Source organism: Amblyomma mixtum, chromosome 5, assembly GCF_055824585.1.
Source record: "Amblyomma mixtum isolate Tamu chromosome 5, ASM5582458v1, whole genome shotgun sequence".
Taxonomy (NCBI): domain Eukaryota; kingdom Metazoa; phylum Arthropoda; class Arachnida; order Ixodida; family Ixodidae; genus Amblyomma; species Amblyomma mixtum.
In genome coordinates, this window is record NC_143016.1 from 74,255,033 (window position 1) to 74,277,470 (window position 22,438).

A 22,438-nucleotide genomic window follows, 5' to 3' on the forward strand; every position below is an offset into this window, starting at 1 on the left:
GTGCGTTAAAGAAGCCCAGGTGACCAAATTTCTGGAGCCCTTCACTACAGCGTCCTTCACAGCCTTAGTACTAATGCCTGGGACGTTAAACCTCCTAGACCCTAAACTTCAAATGACAATGCAATAAAAATGAAATGGTATTATTCTGGCCCAGAATTAGACTCCATTTTGACAAAGCTGCTGCAACAGCACTTTCATGCACGTAAGCATGGCGTAGACGTATGCATCAGTTTCCCTTGAATGCCTGCCTTGCCAGAGATGCAACCTAGCATAACCAATTTCTCAAGACCACGACCACAGCTCAAGTATGCAGTTGGCTTTCAAATTACAGGACAAGCTGTGGGCACCTCAACTTTCTAAAAACCTTTAAAACTGAAAAGGTGCACATTTAACCTTGTGTTTGGTGCACGGCAGCTCAACATTTTTGTGTATAACGGCCAAGTAGCTCGTTGCCTCATTAATGTACAAAAATATTCTTGAGATTCTAAACTACAGATAGTGTTATATTTTGCGCAACACTTTCATGGGAAGCATATTAGCTAAATGTAGGGCATGATAACATCGGCATTGACGCAGTCAAAAACTGTCCCAAGATGGCATCAGAATAAAATCGCCACATTCAGCAGCAACATGAAAAGTTGATTACAAGAGACACATGAGCAAATGATGCAGAGAAGTGCCATCTGAAAATTTTAGCTATGTCCATGCCTTATTAAGACAAAGTCTAATGTACGATTCCATTCTCAGTCATGCAAACCGTCAACTTAAATTTACCCAGCAATGCATGCCAACGTAAAACAAAGAAGGAGATAATAGTAATATCTTTTAGAAAAGCCTTTTATTGCAGTAGAAGTATAAACACAATGGATAAATAACTAGACGGGTGGCCAACGCTACATGAAGTCATCGTATTCATTGCCATAATCTTGCAAGGTATCTAGAGCATCATCCTTTCCAACATGCAGGCTAGCTCCTTTCTTGGCTCCTCCTTTCTTTTTGTGCTTCAGCTGGAAAAAGCAGATATTTTGTAAAAGCAAGCACAACACAGGCAAAATAAAAAGCAGTGAATAGGACAACTGATATGAGCTACAGCAGAACAGACAACGCTACAGAAGGCTTGTTTACACACACGTGCATGTCACTGATTATCCTTTAAAAACAATTTGTGAACAGTTTTCTTGCACTCTACAGCTCTCCACAAACACCTCGGAGACCATCAATTTGTGGTTTGATACATGTATGTTCAAGAGTGAAGAATTTTAAATGAAGCAGATGTAATGCTTACCTTTTGCTGTTTGACTTTCTCATTGGCAACTGCATTGAGAGAACTGGACAGCCTTTTTACATCTTCAGGTTCCACTACAACACAGGAAAAAAGTAAATACGCAATTTTTACAAGAACTTAACAGAAGGCATTCATAGTGCATTCATTGCAGAGAAAAGAGGTTAGTGCTGGTGTGGTTCCACTTAACCTACGAGAGATCACAGAGCAACTCTGGATTAACTTCAGCCACCCAAGGTTCCTGATGTGCAGCACACATCATACTGAAGCAACTGGGAAATAAATCCCATGATATTTTACAAGGGATGCATAGAAAGTGCGTTTTGATTACACTAGGGACCTTTTAACAATACTGAGAGATCTGCACTGTAAAGAATGTCAAAGGCATTTGAAGAAAGTCACAATAGGTCATTAAATAGCAATCCGACGGTAAGATATATATTAAATGGAGGGGAAGGGGGCAGTAAAACTGCTCACCGCACAAGGAGCCAGCCGTTAGTCACACCAGTACACAAGACGTGAAAACTTCGTTAAATGATGGCAGTGAGTAGACATAGTGGCCTAAGGGAAGTTAGGAGCGACACCTCATACAGTGACAGGGGTAGTGCTTACTGTTGAGGCTAAGGTCCCTGAGAAGATCATCCAAGAAGTTCATATAGTGTGGCGACTTTTCACATGATGTCAGCTTAGCTGCCAAAGCCTTTCGGAGGTTGTCAAAGTCATCCCTCGTCACCGGTTGAAGGTTTTCGATGCCATCAGAATCCGTCAGTCCTGAAAGAACCACAAACAGAATTGTCATGCACTAAAAGGCAGCAGACAGCAGTAATAAAATAAACACGAGTGTGTATTTTCAGCTCTCTGCTAATTAAGTTCCACTGCTTTGACACTCCGGTGTCAAGATAAAATAAAAGAATATGACATACATATTTTAAAGCATCACAGGTTAGATCACTAAAAAGTGAAATGGCAAGAAAACTTTTGCATCAGGTTAACTGATCTCTTTACTCTATTGTTATTGGCCTCTTGTATTTCTCTGACGTCACCTGCCATAGTTGGCAGTACTTTGAAACAAAAATTGCCGGTATATTTAACTGTTTAGCTATCCCAACCAAGTTCAATATATCCGGCTTCGACTGTAGCACTGCTAGGTTAAGGCGACAATAAAAACCCAATGGAGGTTATTATTCAAGGTTACTTGAGTTTCAATTTGTTTTTAAAACGGACATAAGCAGGTCCTGTAATCTACACAACTGACAATCGCTGGTCCATTACTGTCAAACGGATACCAAGGGAAAGAAAACGTAACTGGGCTCAGTGAAGGGGGCCAGAGCGAAGAACTCGAGAAATTTGTGGAAATATCACTGCTGCAGCCGGTGCAACAGAGGAGTAATGCAATATAACTGAGGCAACCATTAGTCCTGCAGTTTGCTCATAATGAGTGCAGGTTACCAAGAAATGACCTCACGGCGATCCCTCTTTTAGTGCCAATCAGGAGGAAATTCAGGAAACAATTTCCAAAGGTGTAACACTACCCCCCAGCCTATACATAACTTTCTTCAAAGTTACCCACATCAAAAATATGTCTTGGTACACACAGTGAAACTGAAATAGTGCAGTGATGCGACAATGCCTCAAGCACAATACGGGCACTAACCAAAGGCCTCCTTTGCGAGCTGCAGATCGGCCTCTTCCTGCATGCGCTGGCGCCTAAGCTTCTCGGCCTGCTCCTCCTCGGGAGTCAGTGCAGGCCGCTCCTCTTCTTCACGTGCCCGCTTCTCCTCGGCTTCCCGCCGCCGCCGCTCTTCCTTCTCTTGGATGATCTGGCTCAGCGGCTTCTTCTTTTTGGGAGCGACAGCTGGCACAGCTGCATTGCAAGCACAAACAATGGTCAGAGACATCCACTGCTATCTAGGTAGAAGACACTGCTAACTACTGACAGTTAATGTTTTGGCAGCAGTGTTTGTCAGCTGTATTTTACATACTGACACAATGTGCACTGGTACATACGAAGCAGAATACAGTACAATCTTAGTGATACGAATCTCACGGGGCGGTGAAAAAATTCGTATCATCCAAACAAACAAAATTCATAAGCAGAAGCATGAAAAAAGCATTAAAACAGATCTCTTTACACCTGACGGGATTTATTCACGCCTGTGTGGCCACACGTCGCTACTCGTGCGATGTGCAATGTGCAGGCCACGCACCACTGCTAATGGGATCGCGGCATCGGTGGCTTAGTGCTGGAGGGTGTGGTCGCAGTTCACACGTTCCTATTATCCCAGGTGCGGTGGGCACGTTCATATTATCCGTAGTGGCGTGGGAGAAAGTTCGGAATATCCGAAATTCTGCACATTGTACGCAATGCAGGCCAGGGAATATGAGACCGCGGTGGCTGAGTGGTTAAGGCCCTCATCTACTGAGCCGAGTACCTGCAACCAGACCACCTGGAACCAGACCTCAGTGGACCACCTTTCTGTCCATGGAAGCATATTAAAGGTCTCGTCCCCGAGATTCCACCGAAATACCAATGCATAACATTAATGCACTGAAGTCATTTAAAAGATTTCACTACCACATGATGATACGTTTTAAAGTGTCAGTGATAACCTTGCTATAAGAACAAGTTCGATCACCACAGCTGCTGAGCCATCATGGCAGATTATGATCAGTGCTGGCACACTTTTGTTCCATGGAATATAGAAAGACAGCTGACACCGCACCACTTAGGGGACTTGCTTCAGGACATTTCAGTTCCCAAGAATTACTAGTTCTTAACATGTATGAACGACCGTTTGTGTGTGTATGTATATATATATATATATATATATATATATTTATATATATAGCCAAATGCAGTTACTTACACAGTGAAAGATCCAGTGCATACAGAAAGCTTAGAGAGGATTTTCTGCTGAATGGGCAATATACAGGCATGAAATAAAACGTAAATGTGGTACATAATGCAATCGTTAATACCTACAAAATTACTACGCCTGTCAGCCAGCCACACAAGTGCCAATTCCGAAGTGCGAACACGCGTAATGCAAGTCGACGCTTACGAGGTACTTCCACGAATTGTGTGAAGGGTGAGCTGTGCTAGTAAGTGCACACTTTAACTTCGACGAAATAAGGTCAGCAAGCGATAACCAACCTTCGGCTGGAGGCGTTGCCTCTTTCTCCTCGTCGTCATCGTCCCAGTTATCCTGCAAGCAGTTAAAGCACCGTTAGGAATACTTGTATATTAGCCCGCAGGGCGGTGGCAGCCGCACAGCGGACTTTAGCCGATCTCAAACAGCTTCTTTAATCACTGTGTACTTACTTCATAAATATTAGCAATGTAGTTACAACGATCACGCCACAATTCTCTCAATAAAATAATATACGAAACCGTTAATTCCGCTCGAACAGTTGCATGCACAAGGGTCAGGGACGTATCTAAGCAAGCCCCATTCGGTTCACATCTACTAGTATTCCTGAACTTTCCATATTATATTACTGCGCGAGCTACGGCAACGAGTACCGGCCAATGTGCAAGTGCCACTACGCAGCCGTTACCATGTGCCCGCACGGTTAAAGCATGGCACCGTGTTGACGTCGTACACCGTGTGCGGCGCGACAGCCACACGACAGTCAAAAGTTGCTGCTTCAACAACGCCTGTGAACCTCGCATGAGTTGTGCGACATCAAGCAAGGAATCTTATTCCGACAGCAGGTAAATAATACGAATCGCAGCGCTGAGATACAGCGGATACGTGCCTTCACGTCTTCCTCGTCTTCGCCCTCCCATCTGTCACCGACAGCCGGCTTTTTAGCAAAGGAAGGTGGCTCGTAGTCATCCTTCTCTGAAATAGTCACACATTGGGTGATGTCAGCACTGAGACAAAGGCGAAGTTTCAGCGCCTGACCAAAATCGCAAGCATGTATTGCGCGCAATGTGCCGCATATGCTCACCCCAGTCGTCCGCCATTTTGACACCTGAAGTGGGTCACGTGGTCTGCGCCCTGACGCGACGAGTGAGCGATTTTGGCATTTCCATCTCGCATTTCACTCCCGTTTTCATCGGGTGGAAATGAGGTGGAACAACGCAGCGCCTATCGGAAACAACACTTTCGACAGATTTCAAGAATAGGATACCTGAAAGAGTGCCGCGATAGCCATAGTACACGAAAATTTCAACCAGTTTTGACACCACATGCCGCCGGCAGCGACAGCGCTATCAAGCAACTCAAATAAAAAGAAAAAGAAAATAAGGCTGCGTATGCCATGCGCGTGTGCGTAGAACGCGTCTGCCGATATTTTATCGTGTGACGTAGTCTACGTTACCGTCATTCTTTCAAAGACGTGTTGGCCGATAAGTGCTACTGCTTCATATGCAAGCAAAAATGATTGCCGCCGCGGCGAAAAACCTATTTAGAGCAGCTGCGGCTCGAGCGGCCAGACCGACGAAGTTGAAAATTGCTTTTTGAGGAAAGGAAATGGCGCAGTAATTTTCACATCTCGGTGGACACCCGAACCGTGCCTAAGGGAGGAAGATGGGAGTGAAAGAAGAGAGAAAGAAGTGCCGTTTACGTGCACCGACATCGTACAGCACACAGGCGCCCCTTTGCGCTTCGCTGCCATCGAAACGTGGCCGCCGCGGCCGGGTTCGAACCCGGGAACTCCGGCCCAGTTAGCCGAGCGCGAAACCAGAGACACCGCGGTGGGTTCGACGAGGTTTCAAGGTGGAAATTTTTCGCCTTGCCTCGCCGCACCGCTCAGTCGCTTGGATGTGAAACAACCTTCTTGAGACAGTGAGGTTTTCGCGCATATCAGCTAGCGGTAGAAAAAATGCACACACCACTTCGCTGCAGCAAGTATCATCACATTTATTCATTTGTACACCTACGATATCACAACACAACAATACAGACCGAAAAAAAAAAACTACAAAATTGAGCTGCTCAACCCCCCAAGCTAAAGGAAAGCTTTTTCTTTTTTTTAGAAATCAGTACCAATCAAAACGTCCTCTAACAACTCCTTTGAGAAGACGCATGCCCTCAGAGCAGACTAAAGAACCCGTGCTCACCGGCGATAGCGAAAAGAGTGGCTGGGTCGAGTTCTTCTGCAGCAGTTAGCTTTGAAGTATTGTGGAACCTTGTGACTAGTCAATATCAGATTGGCTTAAAACTATGAATGGAAGAACTGTCGGCTGTCAATCAACATTGTGCTATATTTTACAAGTGCAACTTGCAAGTGCAACAGGTTGTTTAAGCACGTCTTGAGCAATGTGAAGTTGCAAATAACCTTGTCTGCAGTTCAGTACTGCTATGCCTATACTGTGAGCCAGAACGTCAGCACAGCCACATCCCCACTATAGAAAACACTGACAACTTGCACAAAGCACATTAAAATGTACATACACAGGCTTGTAAACTTGTAGAAACAAAACAGAGTTCAACTGAAACAAAAGGATATAGAAACTCTCGGGAAGATCTGGAATAGTTCTGTCTCGATCGACACGCTATTGCTACAAGTACCACGCAACCTCCATAAATGAGCTCCTATGTACAACACTAATGCTTAATATCTGGTGAAGAGGTCAGAGGACAAGTGAATGTCAATCAGTGCAGTAAAAAAACAAAAAAAGCTGCCTGGAAACAATGGTGAGACATACGCACTTAGCTTCTCCACTGTCTACGTCCCACTAACGACAGCACAAACTCACACACAGTTTAATATGGGCTGTTTCTTTGGCACGGGTTTCTGGACAAATCCACAAGACACTTCCTCTGCACTATGACGGCTCTTCACAGCTGCCGGAAGGGATGTACTCTGCTGCCTCAGTGCACAGTGTTACCATAAGAGTGCAATTAAAAAACGAACTGTTCAAACGTAAAAAGCATCGCTATAAAACAGTCAAGACCTCTGCAGCACATGGGGCAATCTCATGCCACAGTCCAGTGATAAGCCTCTGGCCGCAACAAAAAGACCCTCATTTTCCACAATACGACTAAAAACAAAAGAGAAGCCCTTCGTGAGCGGCTGGAAAGCTGGCACAGCTGTAGGCATGCAAACAAAGCTGCTTTGCTGGTGATTGCCAAACTCTCAAGAACCTGGGCTTGCTGCGTATTTGACTTAAAATATATAAAAAAAGAAGGGGAAAGAAAAAAGAAAAAGTTCAGTTGGCCTCCACTAAGTCAATGGTGCCAACACCCAACACAGTGGTACAAGCACATATAAATGGCAGGGCAACAGTAGTCACTCAAGGTCCCCAAAACGAAGTGACTGTTAAGTAGTGCAAGATCATTTACAAGGTGTTGGACCAAGAGCTCATCTCTAAAAATGAAAACATTGTAAAATGCAGGATTCTTTAAAAAAAAAAAAAAATAGGGTAGAGATATACAGAGGCAATGCATGTGACTAGCACTTCAAGCTACCTTGTTCTGGACTGTTCCTCTGCAGATATTTGTCCTTAGTTTATGGTTAAACTACCCACTGAATAGTTGCCCCTGTGACCATGATAAAAAGACCTGCCACCTGCAGTAAAGTAGTAATTCCCGCGCTGCGACAAGTATAAAACCACACCCCTGTAAGTAAATGCATCTGTAGGAATTGTCAGGTGTGCTCATACCATTTGCTATACACGTCAAATGCACATAACATGAATCCCTGTGGCTGGCCAATTAAGTTGATGATTGAGAGCAGAGAAATACGAAATGTCCAATATACGCAGCTGCAAGCAGGGAAAAAAAAAAAGAAATAGAGAACAGAGGCACTGAACAACAAACAAAGGGAACCACAGACCATCTTTGCAGTCCTCATGTGTAAGCAACACAATGCCATGTCGGATGACAGCCATGGTGACTGTTTCTGTGACCTTGCGAAGTGAAAAAATAAAAGCACCAGCCATCTCTAAGCATCCCCTCAACTGACACCTACGGTGACAAGTCTGGCACAAGACTGTGTGGTAATCCTACGACTGTGTAAATAAAAGCAGGCTGCGGCACGGTGGGTGCCGAAGGGATCAATCAGCTAGCAGCTCACACCCCGTACTCCCTCAGCTGCCCAAGCGCAGCATCTCGATCACGAATGGGTGGCAGATTGCAGCAGGTACTCTTCGCGGGAGCCTGTTTCACTGTGCCCGGAGTTGTGCTGTATGGCGGCGGCCATGATGGGCTGCCATGTTCCACTGTGGGGAAGGGGGGCAGCAGGGCTGGGGCCTGCCCCTCCTTGCGTGGGTGGCTGTTAGGCAAGCGGGTGGTCGCCGCAGGGACCTGTGGTGTTCTGGCCGTCAAAGAAGTCCACCTGCGGTTCCCCCTGCAGGAGCCCTTTCTTCTCCTCGCCAGTGCCATTGCTGTCAGCATACAGCGAGTCATACACTGGGTTGCTGAAGTTCGTTGCCTGGGGAGGAGGGGGAAAAAGCATTGATATGGAAGTACGTTAAAAAAAAAAAAGATGGCATCAACGACAGTAATCTTTCTAGGACAGGCTCAAAACTCCAAGGTTCAAAACCCAACGACATACTGCGAGAAAAAAACCCAAATAATCCAGATGTCTGAAAAATCAATTGGAGACTGCGTTCTATTCATACTCCAAATCTAAAACATCTGCTTACATCAGCTTGTTTCTGCCTTTTTTGCTGATGTTCTTGGCAAGAAAACAAAAAAAAAACTTTTTCAAGAGCCACAGACCAAGTACCAATATGATCTAGCTGGCTTAATCTTTTACACTCACAAAAAAATAAATACACTAATAATAAAAAAAAAATAAAAAGCTGGGCACAAATACATCCCCAAATTATGTGGACACTTCAAGTGAAACTAATGTAGAAGAACCAAGGCATTGCAGATATGCCTTCTGTGCTTTCTGTCGAAGCCGGAGTACTAACAGGCCTCACCTTGTCTGGGTCGAGGGTGAAGGAAGCATTCAGGGCCTCTGCAGCATCATCCTCACAATCCCCACGCAGGTATATGGGATTGCTGATCTCCACATTGGCACCACCACCACCTCCGCTCTCTTGCATGCGGACATGGTGGAAGGGCCGGGACCTGCAATTTTCCACAAGGCCAGTGATGAGAACCACCTTGCAGCAAACGCCGCGCATCATTTCTGCACACTGGTGCGTGTGGCTCTTTCTCCACTGAAAAAACACCAGGGTTGGTGCACCTGCATGCATACCACCGTACTCTGGCTTTGGTCAGACACCTGGACCGTGGAATATTCTGACACCCTCCTGGCTGTTTTTGTCCCCTCTATCAACCGTCTCCCGATCTCTTGTCCCTCTCCTAACTGGCCACGGTCGTTTTCCCTCGCACTTCCACCACTTTGCCCTCCTGTCCATGCGGGGCAGCTGTGGGAGATGCTGCTCACTACCTGCATGACTGCCCTCTCACAGCAGACATAGCAGCACGGCTTCCCGGCTAACCACACTTTCTCTCCCCTCATGACTTTGTTAGGTTCCCCTCGGTCTCATGCTTTTTGCTGATTCGCGTTGCTGTTCGCGTGTCTTCCCTTCTTTCACCTGCATCTCGTGTTTATTCCCGTCCGGATGGCTCGTAGACCTCCCTGCAATTTCTGCGCCTCCCCATGTCTCATGTGGTCGGGGACACCATATGGCCAATTTTGGTGGGCCGTGGCCCTGCCCCTGCCTCACGGGCATGTGGATGGCACGTGGATCTCGCTATTTGCTTGCCTTGCGTGCACACGCAATCTTTGTTTTGTTTTGTCTGCTTTTCGTTTTTTTTTAATTTTTATTCGTTTGTTTTCAATTGGTTTTTTTTACATTTTTCTTTTCTGTCTTCTAGCTGTTATATTTTCCATTTCTTACTTGTTTGGTTATTTTTAATTTCACTCATTCTTTTTCTTTGCTTCTTTACCTGCCTTTTTTTGTCATTTATCTTGATTCACTTTTCTATTTCCTCCTTTTTATGTACCCCTTCTGCTTTCTTAAGCCCATTATCTCCTGTCTTTTTTTTTTCTTTTCTCCTTGCTTTCTTTTCCTGTTTCTTCTTCCTTCCTACAGATCCCCGCACCTTCCCTCCTCCTGGCCGCCTGCGAGCCTGTCTGAAGAATCTGGGCACGCTAGACCCGTCCATGTTTCATTTTCATTTCATCCTTCTTCTTAATCCTTCTGGGGCATCTTTCCCTAAAAATCACTTTTGCCTGGCCATCATTTGTGCCTTTTTTTCCCTCTTATAACTGATTTTTCTTAAATTTTCTCTTGGGCGTTGGCCCTTTTCTTTTATTTTCAATTGGCTCGCCTGCGATAACCTCCAGTTGGGTTGGTGCGCGGGCTTCCTTTCACACTTTTTAAAATTATTTCTTGAGAGTTCTACAATACAGGGTTGGCGGAGGCAGTACATACAACATTGGAAGCATAGAGTAAAACAGACATTGCAGCTAGTTAGTATAGCACCTTGGAAGAAATCTTGAAAAAATCTTCAGGCATGTCAATGACTATCTGGCATTCGTAGACAGACCTAAATTTATTAGGCCTGTTGTGGATGTCACCAAAATATCTAGAGAAAATGGTACATCTTCGAAACACCAACCGATGACTGTTTGTAGCAAAGCTCCTAGACATTAAACTCAGTTTTCAATGAGATCGCATGTGCTGAAAGTATTTCTAGAGGTCAGTGAAGCCGCTTTCAAATTTTCAGTCGGGACATTCCAAAATTGTGAACTGTGGCATTCCTGGGTACACCTTTGCACAAGTCGTGTACTGACTCAATGAACTGACAGTTTCCGTGCACAAGTTGGCAGATTAAGACTGACTGGTTCCCCAGAGGACGTCTTGACTCTCGCCTGCAACAGGGCCCTTAAGAAAGTTAAGGACACCGAGAGGCTATCACCCACGATTGCATAAGAAGGAAAGAAAAAGAAAGAAGTAGCGTTCTCTCATCCATTCCATCATTTCTCTCATTGAATGGTAATAGGTATGGTATCAATGTGTATGGGGTCCTCGACAGCTGTGCGAGGAAGACGGCCCAGTGTGCAGCCCCTCCATCCTTGGTGTGGGCAAGTACCCACATGGTGCCAATGTTATGTCTGTTGTACCCCAGCTGGTCAGTGGAAATCTTTTTTTATGCAGTGTCCTCCCATCTCCCATCGAGAGACCCATCGTTGATTTTTCGTTGCTAGCTGGCCCCCACAGTGCATTCGATGCAGTTGCAAAAATTAGCACTAGAGTGCAAATGTGTTGCCATCTGCTTTGTCTCCTTGAGATCAAACCTGACCAGGGTTAGCAAGATATGATGTGGTAACTGTAAAGTAGGGAGGTCCTTATGCACCACTCTCCAAAAGCATTAAGCCTATGCTGTTTTCGTGCTCGAAAAGTAGAAAATTTCACACCAAGGTCAGGGACAAAAAGATTAGATCCGACTGGCTGCATAGCTCCCATCACCTACTTCCGAAACCTAATGCAACCTTAAAACAAACACACTGCTTATTACACTGATTACTGTTGGTAGCATCACTGATCGTGAGCTTGATAAGCAACCAACGCACTGAACATTGAAGAGTATGAATTATATCCAATCAAACACACGTGAGCCCTACTCACCGCTTTCTTTTTCTGTAGATGAGCACGGCCATAGTAATGAGCACCACCAGCGAAATGGTGACAACAACCGGAATCAGGATGGCACCCAAGACTGCACAAGAGAACAGAACACCATGCTGATGTTTTCCTTGCGTTCTAAACAAGTTAAACAAGTAAGTTCAAATTAAAAAAAAAAAACAGAAACAAAAACAAATGAAAGGCTAAGAAGTGAAGGAGAATACAGCCAACTAAACTTGCAACTCCGCCTTGTTAAAGGTGTCATAGTGGCAGTTCATGTACCTGCTGAACAGTCTACTGAAAGGTTCGTAAATGTAGGCACCATCAGAAAGTCGCAACTCACTATTTGGCAGGCTGTCAGAGGCCGAGGTGCTGTGGTCGCTGTAGGCAATCTGATCAACCCTGTCCTGACAGCGGGGACCGGTGAAGCCTCGCGCGCATAGGCACGATGGCATGGCATCGTTCTGCGATGACAGCAGGCATGTGGCATGGTTGAAGCAGAAGTTCTTGCAGCTGGTGCTCTGGTCACAGTGCAGGCCGCCCCAGCCCAGGGGACATCTGCGTGGGACACACCGATCACGTCACTGAACAAGTGATTGGTTGACCCTGCCTACTGACTAATGGCTCGGTGAAACAGGGGCAAAAACTAATTCCGTTTCCAACAAAAGGCGCTCTCTACAAACGTTGTTTTAAAGAAAAAGAACGTAGACAATACTATCTGAGAATTTCAGTGTCCCACTTACGCCAATTCATCAACGGAGCAGGTAGTCTCAATTACAAGCTTCAATGGCACATAAAGATACTGCATCAAGTCAAAAGACCGGAGAAATGAAGCTTCACATGTCCAGAGTTTTCAGTGAATGCATGAAGAACTCACTATCACATAACCTGTCATAATGCCAGTGGTCAACACTGTTGTTGGCTGTCCTTCACACCAATTCAATTCATTTATTTTCAAGTCGAGGTTGAAGGCCCCGAGGCAAAAAAGTTGTTCTACGACAGCTTGAAAGGTGCCTGGGGGCCCATACAAGGCAGCAGTGGTTACAGACTAAATTACAGTGTCAGTACACATCTTCAAACAATCATTCGAACAACTATACAGTACAATAATTAACAAAACAATCATTGGTAATGAGAATTTCAGGTGATCGGCATTCGGCCTCAATTCTTCCTGAACATCAGAAAACATAGCGGAATTCACATATGTCAGTCGTACTCTAATACAAAGTTAGCATGATTATTGTACACAGGTTGTTTAGTGGGTTAAGAAATATTGTCGCAGTTGTTTTTTACTGTAGGTCTCAAAATATGCATCCTTCTTTTCATAATCGTTCAGAAGAAATGGAAGCAGGTACTGTAGGGACTGACAGAGATAATCGGTACGGCGGTGTGGTACAAACCATTTGTCACAACTGCGAGTACGACCATCGCTTTTTTTGTTTACGTAAACTTGCGGCGTTCTTTAAAAACGTTTGAAGGGCATTATTTGCGTAAAAGAAAGTGTGCAGTAAGCGAAATTCTAGAAAATGTTTTGCTTTTATTATTGTATACTTCACAAACAATTCTTCTGTTGGATGGTAGTACGATACATTAGCAATATTACGAAGAGTTTTTTTCTGTAGAAGGAAAATTGCGTTAATGTTACTGATCGTTGTTGTTCCCCAAACAAGTGAGCAATAGTTTAAATGTGACGTGAATAATGTGTGGTAAATGTGAACCTTTATTTTTTCCGGGAGATAATGTCGGCATCTGGCAAGTGCCCCCGCAGACGATGATAGTGATTTGCGTAAGAAATCGACGTGGTGTGTCCATTTCATATCAGACGAGAATGTCACTCCTAAAATCCTATGTTGGTTGACAACTTCAATAGTAGCAGTACCGAGTGTTAAAAGATGATGCATTATAGCCTGTTTGCCACTTGGTTTAAAAATTATGGCTTTCGATTTTTTTGCGTTAATCTTAAGACCATTGGCATTAGACCAGTTGATTATCTTCGTCATCTCAGTTTCTGCTTTAGCAATCACCTCTTGTATGTCATGACCAGAAACAAACACGCTGGTATCGTCAGCGTAAAGAACATAACAAGCATCTGAATTGGGTTAAACAATGTCATTGACATATACATTGAAAAGAAATGGCCCCAAAAGACTGCCTTGTGGCACACCAGATGAAATGCTTTTGTCGCCCACTACTATTGATTTGAAATTTATGCGCTTATTTCTTCCTTGGCATGAGGGGCTGTGGTGGCCACTGGTTTGCAACGGTTAATGTGATTTGTTGGTGCACAATTCCACAGACTGCACAGAGCCTGTTTATATCGCTCAGCACTAGAGACTGCAATATCCTTCAAAATTAATGTGGTACTAATTTGCTTCTCATTGAATTGAACCAATACTGGATGCTTGAAACCTCGAAGTTTGCATAGGATCTTTTTCAACAACTTTGAGATAAATCACAGAGTGGTCATGCCAAAAACGATGAACTGCAAGTGCTACACAATCATGATTGCAAAGTAAAAAAAGCGCTCTTTGCAAGTTCCCCAAGCTTTGCAATTCACGTACACTTGAGAAAATAACATGACAATTTTTTTTTGAACAGCAGCATCTCCTCAATGTTTCTGCAAAAAAAAAAAAAAAAAAACAATCAGAATAACTTACTTGGTATTTAGCTAACTGGTCAACTGTGAAATAAAACTGCCCAGTGAATATTAATTCAAGGAACACGATAAAAGTGCCTAGCTTCATCTCGGCTGTTAAAGAATATGCAAAGCTGATGGCTTCACGAACTGCGCACACAGGAGACATATCCCATGCCAACAGGAAACCTACGGGTGCGATTAAAAAGTCAGCATCACTACCTTACACTGTGCAATGAACAATTGGTAAATGCATAAAGCATCAGGCAGATGGGCATCATACCACCGAAACTAGGAGTAGAGATGTGCAGTATTTCAGTGTTTTTCTTCAACAGGAAGGAAAGAAAAAAAGGGAGGAAAGTGAGAAGGTGGGGAGGAAGGGATGTTCCTCACTTGCAGATCGGCTGCCCGGCTGAGGTGTAGCAAATGCCACCGTGGTGGCAGGCAAAGTCGAGGCAGACGTCCGCGAGGCGGCTCTCGCACCGTTCGCCTGTGAACCCAGCGGGGCAGACACAGCGCTGGGCCAAGCCCTCTTCCCGCTTGGTGGTGACACAGGTGGCCCCATGCAGGCAGCCACAGCTTGCGCCACCTGCCACCGGGGAGCAGTAGCTGCCCGGGTAGCCGGGAAGACACGTGCAGGGGAGTTTCTTCTGCCCCAGGCAGGTTCCTGCGCAATTAATGGCATACCTCAGTAAGAACATTCTGAGAAGTGTTGGACAGCAGGAATGATCGACTGGGACCCTTTTCTTGGTGTATGAGGGTGGCCAAAAATGTGCACTGCTTCCTGATTAAACAAGAAGTGTATGTGATCTCCATTGATACACATTCCTTAGCGTGTAATGAGCAAGGTCCCTATGTGCTGCCCATGAAGGGGTCGTTAATTTCTAGTGGCAATGTTGACCCGAGGCTTACAACCAGAGAATTAGGACAGAAGATTTGCTCAGGTCAGATTAGCTGCTTTTCTCACAAACACGCATGCACAGACAATTCCACTGTAGTTTTTCAGCCTTGCCTTTGACAGCCAAGGCTGCACAACAAGCTTGTTTGCATGTTTACCAGCCATGCTGGCCCAGGCATGCCACCACTGCGACACGCATGTGGCGTAAATAATTGCACGTTATTTTCTTTGAAAGCAGCCTAATATCTAAGCAATAGGAGTTCATCTTTTACACCGTGGAAGCACTGTCAGCTGCCAGTGTTAGCAAAACAATTTTACTAATGCACTTCAAACAGCCAGTCTTTCAGTGAAGGTTCGGTGACATTCTCTTACAGCAAGTGCTGTGGAATAGATATAAGCAAGTGCTGTGGAATAGATATAGATAGAAGAAAGCAGTTAATACTTTAAAAGCTTTGTTGCGTGTGCTAAGTTACTTGGCTGGTCTGTGCATGAATGACACAAACACACCTGGCAAACTATCTGATTGTAACAATGCATCTGGTTCCCACCACACCATCATAAAAGTGCAGCAGTGCACCAGGGCCTAGTATGCAGGAGGACGTATAATGTATATTGAAGACCACGAATGTGGACAGAAAAAAAAAAGAACGGAAGGGGGGGAAGAGGGAAATGCCAGTTTGTGATCTTTGATGTGTTTGTACAACCTTAATCAAAATCTGCCTCCTCACCGCCATTCCTGCAGTACTTGTCACACAGCGGTGTCAGGCTGTCGCAGCGTTCGCCAGTGAATCCACTGTCACAGATGCATTGGCGCACTCCGGTCTCGTTGACACGGCACACGCCGTGCTTACAATGGTCTTCGTTGCCCTGGCTGCGGCAGGGATCCTCTTGCGTGCACCTGTGTACCACAACCGGAAATAGAACATGCTTGCATGCTAGGCCAGGCCTATGGGGTACATCATAAACTTTAAGTTTGCACAGCTATCAAAGTAACAGAAGTTTCTGGGATAATTAACGCATGCAAATTTTTCCAGAAAGGTGAACACCCACCTCAGGATGCAGTGTTTGCACTTTACGTCAGCGAACCCATTGGTACATGATCCATCTCTCATGCAGAGCTCGCATATGTTGAGAGGGGTCTCGCATCGAGTGCCGGTCCACTGCAGTGGACAGCTGGACAAAAGAGGAGAGACATCAGTACAGCAGCAAGAGGAATGAAATGTTCCATACAGCTTTCGTGCAAGGCGTCAGTGCTAGAAAACCCCGTAAGTCAACCGTGTGGACCTACAAAGTACTTCTGCAAACGTCTTGTTTCAAAATGAAGTAGAGCTTAATGTAATTGATTTTTTAATATGCACATGATACAGAGATGCAGGGGAAAAAATAGTGCAGGAGAAAAGAAAAACAAAACAAAACAAAAGCAGCCAAGGGGACAAACAAAGAAGGCCACCCAAGCTAGATTTTAATGATTTGCACTATGATGATGATGTCAGCCCTCAGCTGTGATTGCCAGAAACTCGTGCGCTATAGTGCATGCTGCTGTGGATTAGAAGAAGCAATTGGCACAAAACAATATGAAATTGTGGTAAAGGATATGAAATTATGGGTTGCAATAGCCTTTTTCAGTTAAACATATTTCTATCACAGAGAGCATGATGGAAGGGCGACTCACATGCAATACAGATCCTGGCTTGTCACGACATTACAGAGGCCCTTGTTCTTGCAGTACTGGGAGCAGATGTATCGCTCGCACCGTTTTCCAGTGTAACCCACGGGGCACCTGGCAAAAGAGAAAAGCGGTTACGAGACCCACCAAGGAAACGGACTTTGTTCACTGGCTAAAATTCACACTAAACAAGTGCAATTGCTGAAGACACTGCTGAACACCAGTTCCAAGATTACTACTTTAACTGCCTCAGTTTCTTACTTCCATTCGACAACTCAACAATAACGCTCATGGGGATCTTCATAAAGGTGTCTCAGCAGCACAATACAACATAACTTTACTTACTAAATAATTTCAAACTAATAATTTCACATCCTTACAGTCAAGCTCACTTAGAGTTAACATGACTGCCCTACAGCACTTGCTCATTATACTGCAAGGCTCACAATAAGCGGACTAACGTAAAAGCACAGATCCAAAGAAGGCTGACTACCACTGTATGCTCTCAGAGCTTTATGCGCAAATCATCATTGGCCCAACAAAGTTATGATACGCGGTGCGTTTTTCATGCCGCTGCCCATTTCTAACTCGGCTAGAATAACTATGTACACCATGCACATAAAGGCTGACAGGCCAATAAATATGCGACTGCGTGCATGCCTTTTGAGCCTGCCAATTAACTGAAGGTGCCTTGCTGTCGGGCCGTCAGGCCTCCAGTGCAAGTCTTGTAATTGAAGCGGAAGTTACTGCATGTCTAGTGAATGAAGGTCACTTTTATTACAGTGCAAATATGAGTTAGCAGAGAAACTTCCACGCGCTAGTCAGGCCAATTTCGGACCTAAAAGAAATTTATTTCTGTCGAATGCTATCCATGTTGAGTCAGTGACAGCACCAGGGAAGGGAAGAAAGAGCATACTGAGATTATGTGCAGATGCAGGGCAAGGCCTTGCACTCACAAAATGTTTCATGCCACCGAGGGTCTGTTCTAAACTTTACACAGCCAAATTTCGGGCTCCATAAAAGGCAAAGGCATCCAGTGAGTTTTGCGCAGATAGCAAGTGCGTCCATGGCGCAGTGGCTGCAGCGACGGATGGTGAAAGTAGATGCACTCTGCAGCCACCTGTCTGTTTTAGGCAAGAAGCCATGCATTTGTGCAGACCAGGCCAAGTGGGCTCACAAGCTTTTTCAGAATCATAATTGCTCACGTGGCTCGAAAAGAATTAGTGACCACTGCATGTGGTACGGGTGATACTTAGAGTCTCTGAATAACAACCCAGCTCCAGCATGTAATAGTACCACCACTTCTATTATGACCCACCACAAAGAAAAAAGCAGAGTCCTGTGTTTGATGGACAGGGGGGCATGCAGCAAACACTGCACTGCACTGCAGTCAGCAGCCCGCTCCCCTTTCCTTATGTGCCTCAAGGAATAAAAGAAGAGGTCTTTTCCCACGCTCTTGAGGTCCTGAGGTTGAGTTCCCACGCAAGCAAGCCACAGGGCTGTGACCTCGGAAGTGTGTTTTAACTACGATTATGCTGTGCACATGCAACAAGCCTTCTTATTTCCTTCTCGCAATCACACAACCCATGCCAATTCCATGTCCTTTACATAGAAAGCTGAAGCTTGTGAAGTTTTGGTGCTCGCGTAGATATGCCCCTGCACTCGTTCATAGCACCTGTATTAGTAGTATATCTGGTCCTCATGTTTCAGGTATATCTGCTTTATCCTAGATCCAGTACCATAGCCCTAATGTGCACTGTGACAGCTACACTGCCTTTGTTTACGCTAAGCAGGCGTTCACTATAACTGGAGCTGCTAAAAGTGGACTAAACTACTGCTACTGTTCTATTGTGTATAACATTTCAATAACCCATTAAACTAATGAGCACCGCATTATTAACCAAGTTGACGATAACAAATAATGACCACAAAAAAAGTCACGGCTTTTAGCGCTCGCTATGAAGCAAGGCTTACCTGCAGAATGGCTGATGGTTGTTGCCAAGAACACAGGTTCCTCCACTAAGGCAGTTCAGTTCACACTTGGCTATTGGAAAAAGAAAAGATAACTCAGTTGACTGGCACAGCGATTTCACTGACCTCAAAAGCTGGAAAGTATTGTTTCGGCAGGTATGCCTTTCAAGGCTGTACTGACACTTTCATTTTTTTTTTTGTACAGGGAATTATGAGCACTGGGTATCACTAGTTTCTTTGTACACTTTTTTTTTTTTTTTTTGCTGAATTGGTTTCTGAGCACTGGTGGGAGCTCACAAGTGTGTGCCACTTGTGGTTATAAGGCCCAAGTGGGCATGGGACAGAATGCACTCACTCCAAAGGTGGGGGGAGAGAAGTACAGCTATTCAAGTTTACCTCAATAGCACAATTTAACCCTCTAAAGGACACATTTACTTCAAAAATGGAGCCAAAATGGTCATTTAGTACCCATGCTGCAATCTGTAGGCAAACCAAAAAAATTATATGGAAGGGCCCTAATCGTCTTAAACTGAATACAGAGAGCCAGAAAACACATGACAAGCTGCACTTGTCACCAGATAGAAATGACAGTCGGCTTATGACAAGCCTGGCTCATCAAAGTCTTAAGAACATACACCGCCAACAGCATGCTCATTGTGATATACTGTCAGCCAGCAAGATGCAAGCAGACACTGATGATGCAAGAGGGCAATTTGCAAATGGGTCTGTATTTTACACTGTTACGCCCAAAAAATAATTACAGCAGAGTGTGGATGTTAAATTTCAAAAGACAATAGCCCAACACCACCAGCCTAGAGCACTTAAGCTAAAGGCATTGAGCAAACAGCACTTGAATTTAGCTTCTTCGTTCGTACTTGCCAATCAAGAAGTTCCTGCCCCATCCCTCATTTTATGCAACCACTCTTCGTACAACTACAACGAGGCACGATCCATCAGATGCTGATTGCACACCAATCCACAATCAAGCACACAGTAAGCTGCAGCATGTGTGTGGAGCACAGAGTTGGTGTATGCTTAGCTTTTATGACTATTGCACTGCTGTATTGCCATTTCCTACCTTGACTGAGCAAAGCTGGAAAAAAAAAAAAAAAGGCACAAGCCTTGTTTAAAGGGACACAAAGAACAAACTGAAGCTGGCCTGTACCGAGAGATTACAACATTATAATGACAAAGATGTGATGTGATTCTTACTGAAAACGGAGCTTTTATAAACCAGAAAAACTGAAAATTAGATATACAAGTACCACCATCACTGCCCGATTTCACAACTGTGGTGCGTCAATGCATATTTCCTTTGGGTGCAGGGGAGGGGGTTAAGGATTCCGCAGGCTAGGCTGCACCGACATTCACCTCAAAATGGTGATCATAGAGTCCTTTCGGTGCAAACGTCACGAGTTTGAACTGAGTGGTGGAAAAATTTCGGAATTCAATTTCCTAAGCAATAAATGCGCCAACGCAAAAACATCAATATAGCCGGAAAGAGTCATAGAAACGGAGAATAGAAATGAAGAACAAATACCAAAAGGGGTTGACCTCAGCGTCATCTTAAACAAGGTGTGTGACTCCACAACAGTGCGAGTATCTACACATACACGTGCACACGTAATGAAGACTGCCTGGTAAAAGAAATCTATCACAGCACACCACTTCAAATGGATCAAGGCTGGAGCTCTCAGAAGTACAGCGCTCACCATCGGGCGATGGTGGAGTGGGGGCCACAATAGTGCAGGCAGTCCGGCTGTCCACAGTCCTGGTCTCCACCATGCCGTCCGGACAGAGGCAGCTGAAGTCTGTGGAGTTGCGAAGGACGCACAGCGCACCCGAGCCACAGGGGTTCTTGCTGCAGGGATTAGCCACTGAAAGCAGCACAGACAGAACAAAACACTGTGACATGGCACACTTTGCACACGGCCTGTTTCGCCGGTTCCATTCCCATTTTCTCTTCTACAAACCCGACACCATTTTTCTGCAGCATGCAAGTTTCTACTGTTTTCAGCAACCAGTTTGTGCAAATGAAGAGCAACTAAAACTAAGCAGGCCTTGAACCTTGGACTGCTTTGACAGTATGCACTGGCCTTTACTGACACAAACATATGCACAAAGAAGGCAAGACAAGAATCATCATAAAACTGCACGAAGAAAGAAGCAAGGCAAGTACAAGGCAAAGACAAGCAAAGATTGAATGATCACCAACTAGTCTGCAAGAAAGTTTTAAAAGACAAAAAAAAAAAAGCTCACCCATTGCACTCTGCTTGTGCTCTTGGACTATGACCACGTCGGTGGCTCTGTGCAAGCCCCGGATGAGGTAGGTCACCCTGCCCCCTCCAAACTTGCTCACACGCAAGATGGCATTGCTTGGGAAAGTGCTGATGTAGAGGTTATCCTCGAAAACATCCACTCGGTACGGGCTCTCCTCTGCAGATTGTAAAAAAAATGCATTCAAGTCTTAGTGAACCATGCAGCCTGAATGAGGCAGCACTGTGCCTCACCATGATGCTGGTGATAAACTAGTGTGAGAGCAATCGCCCCGTAAAGTGCAAGACACTGGATTAAAAGCGAAGCATGCGCACCTGAGCGGCACTTCATTTGCTTGCACCTAGCACTAAAAGGGAGCTAACTGCCTGAAGCAGTGACAAGAAATGGTTAAATAAAAAGGGGGGTTCTCAGAAACTCGTTGTCTAGGGACACAAACGGTGGCTGCCACCATGCACAATCATGGCTCGTGCAAGTAAAGTGGGCATGCTCTTGACGTGAGCTAGATATGAGCACTGTATACACTGTATTTTTTTTCTACTCAGGCGTTTGATACTGAGCCACCAAGCGGCACTTTTTGCTTATGGCTGCTGAAATAAAAAGACATTACAAAAAATCGATTGTAATTGATCCTAACAATAAAAAAAAATGCTTGTAACTATGTTTTCACATAAGGTCTTCACTGCCAAGGGCAACTTTTGGCCTGGAAGTGGAAGAGAGTAAAGAAACAAAAAAGAATAGGAAATGGTTACCATGTGCGTCGTCATGAGTGGTCCTGTTGTACACGATGTGGCGCAATTTCCCTTCGAAGTTGGCCGTCTCCACAAGGGATGCCTTGCGGTCAGCCCAGTAGATGCGGCCCGCTGCATGGTCCACAGTGATGCCCGTGGGCCAGACTACGCGTTCATTCACCAAAGTGCGTGGGTCGGAGCCATCCAGGTTTGCGCGGCCAATCCTAGGCTTGGAGCCTGTCTCTGTCCAGAACAGGTATCTGCACAGAGAGAGGGGGCCCAACGAATCACACGCCTGGGTAACCCAAAGAACGAGAGGAATAAAGAGAGGAAGAATGCAAGAGGAAAAAAAAAATAAAAGACGAAGGAAAGAAGGCAAAGGCCAGCACAAAACAGTCATCCTTACAAACCTAGTGCATACAGAGAATGGGACATCAACTG

The 22,438-nt window shown here is 45.0% G+C and overlaps 2 protein-coding genes across 3 annotated transcripts in view; both read right to left on the reverse strand.

Moving 5' to 3' along the window:
- Nucleotides 1-819: 819 nt before the first annotated feature.
- Nucleotides 820-5,409, reverse strand: LOC149342682 (eukaryotic translation initiation factor 3 subunit J-like). The gene is made up of 7 exons (XM_089545156.1): nt 5,237-5,409; nt 5,042-5,127; nt 4,437-4,488; nt 2,937-3,146; nt 1,895-2,053; nt 1,286-1,359; nt 820-1,007 (listed from the first exon to the last, which is right to left on the reverse strand). The coding sequence occupies exons 1-7, from the start codon at nt 5,250-5,252 to the stop codon at nt 894-896; spliced, it is 711 nt and encodes a 236-aa protein (XP_089401282.1). The 5' UTR covers nt 5,253-5,409; the 3' UTR covers nt 820-893.
- A 721-nt stretch (nt 5,410-6,130) lies between these two features.
- LRP1 (LDL receptor protein 1) overlaps nt 6,131-22,438 on the reverse strand; it is a 106,831-nt gene continuing 90,523 nt past the window's right edge. For both annotated transcript variants that reach the window (XM_089545155.1, XM_089545154.1), the window contains 12 exons: nt 22,019-22,257; nt 21,252-21,428; nt 20,705-20,869; nt 18,996-19,065; nt 17,028-17,135; nt 16,406-16,528; nt 16,084-16,253; nt 14,851-15,124; nt 12,166-12,380; nt 11,826-11,916; nt 9,162-9,312; nt 6,131-8,665 (listed from right to left, as the gene is read on the reverse strand). In XM_089545155.1, the coding sequence (XP_089401281.1) occupies nt 8,510-8,665; nt 9,162-9,312; nt 11,826-11,916; nt 12,166-12,380; nt 14,851-15,124; nt 16,084-16,253; nt 16,406-16,528; nt 17,028-17,135; nt 18,996-19,065; nt 20,705-20,869; nt 21,252-21,428; nt 22,019-22,257 (1,939 nt within the window). In that variant the 3' untranslated portion in view covers nt 6,131-8,509. The remainder of the gene's footprint in view (nt 8,666-9,161; nt 9,313-11,825; nt 11,917-12,165; nt 12,381-14,850; nt 15,125-16,083; nt 16,254-16,405; nt 16,529-17,027; nt 17,136-18,995; nt 19,066-20,704; nt 20,870-21,251; nt 21,429-22,018; nt 22,258-22,438) is intronic.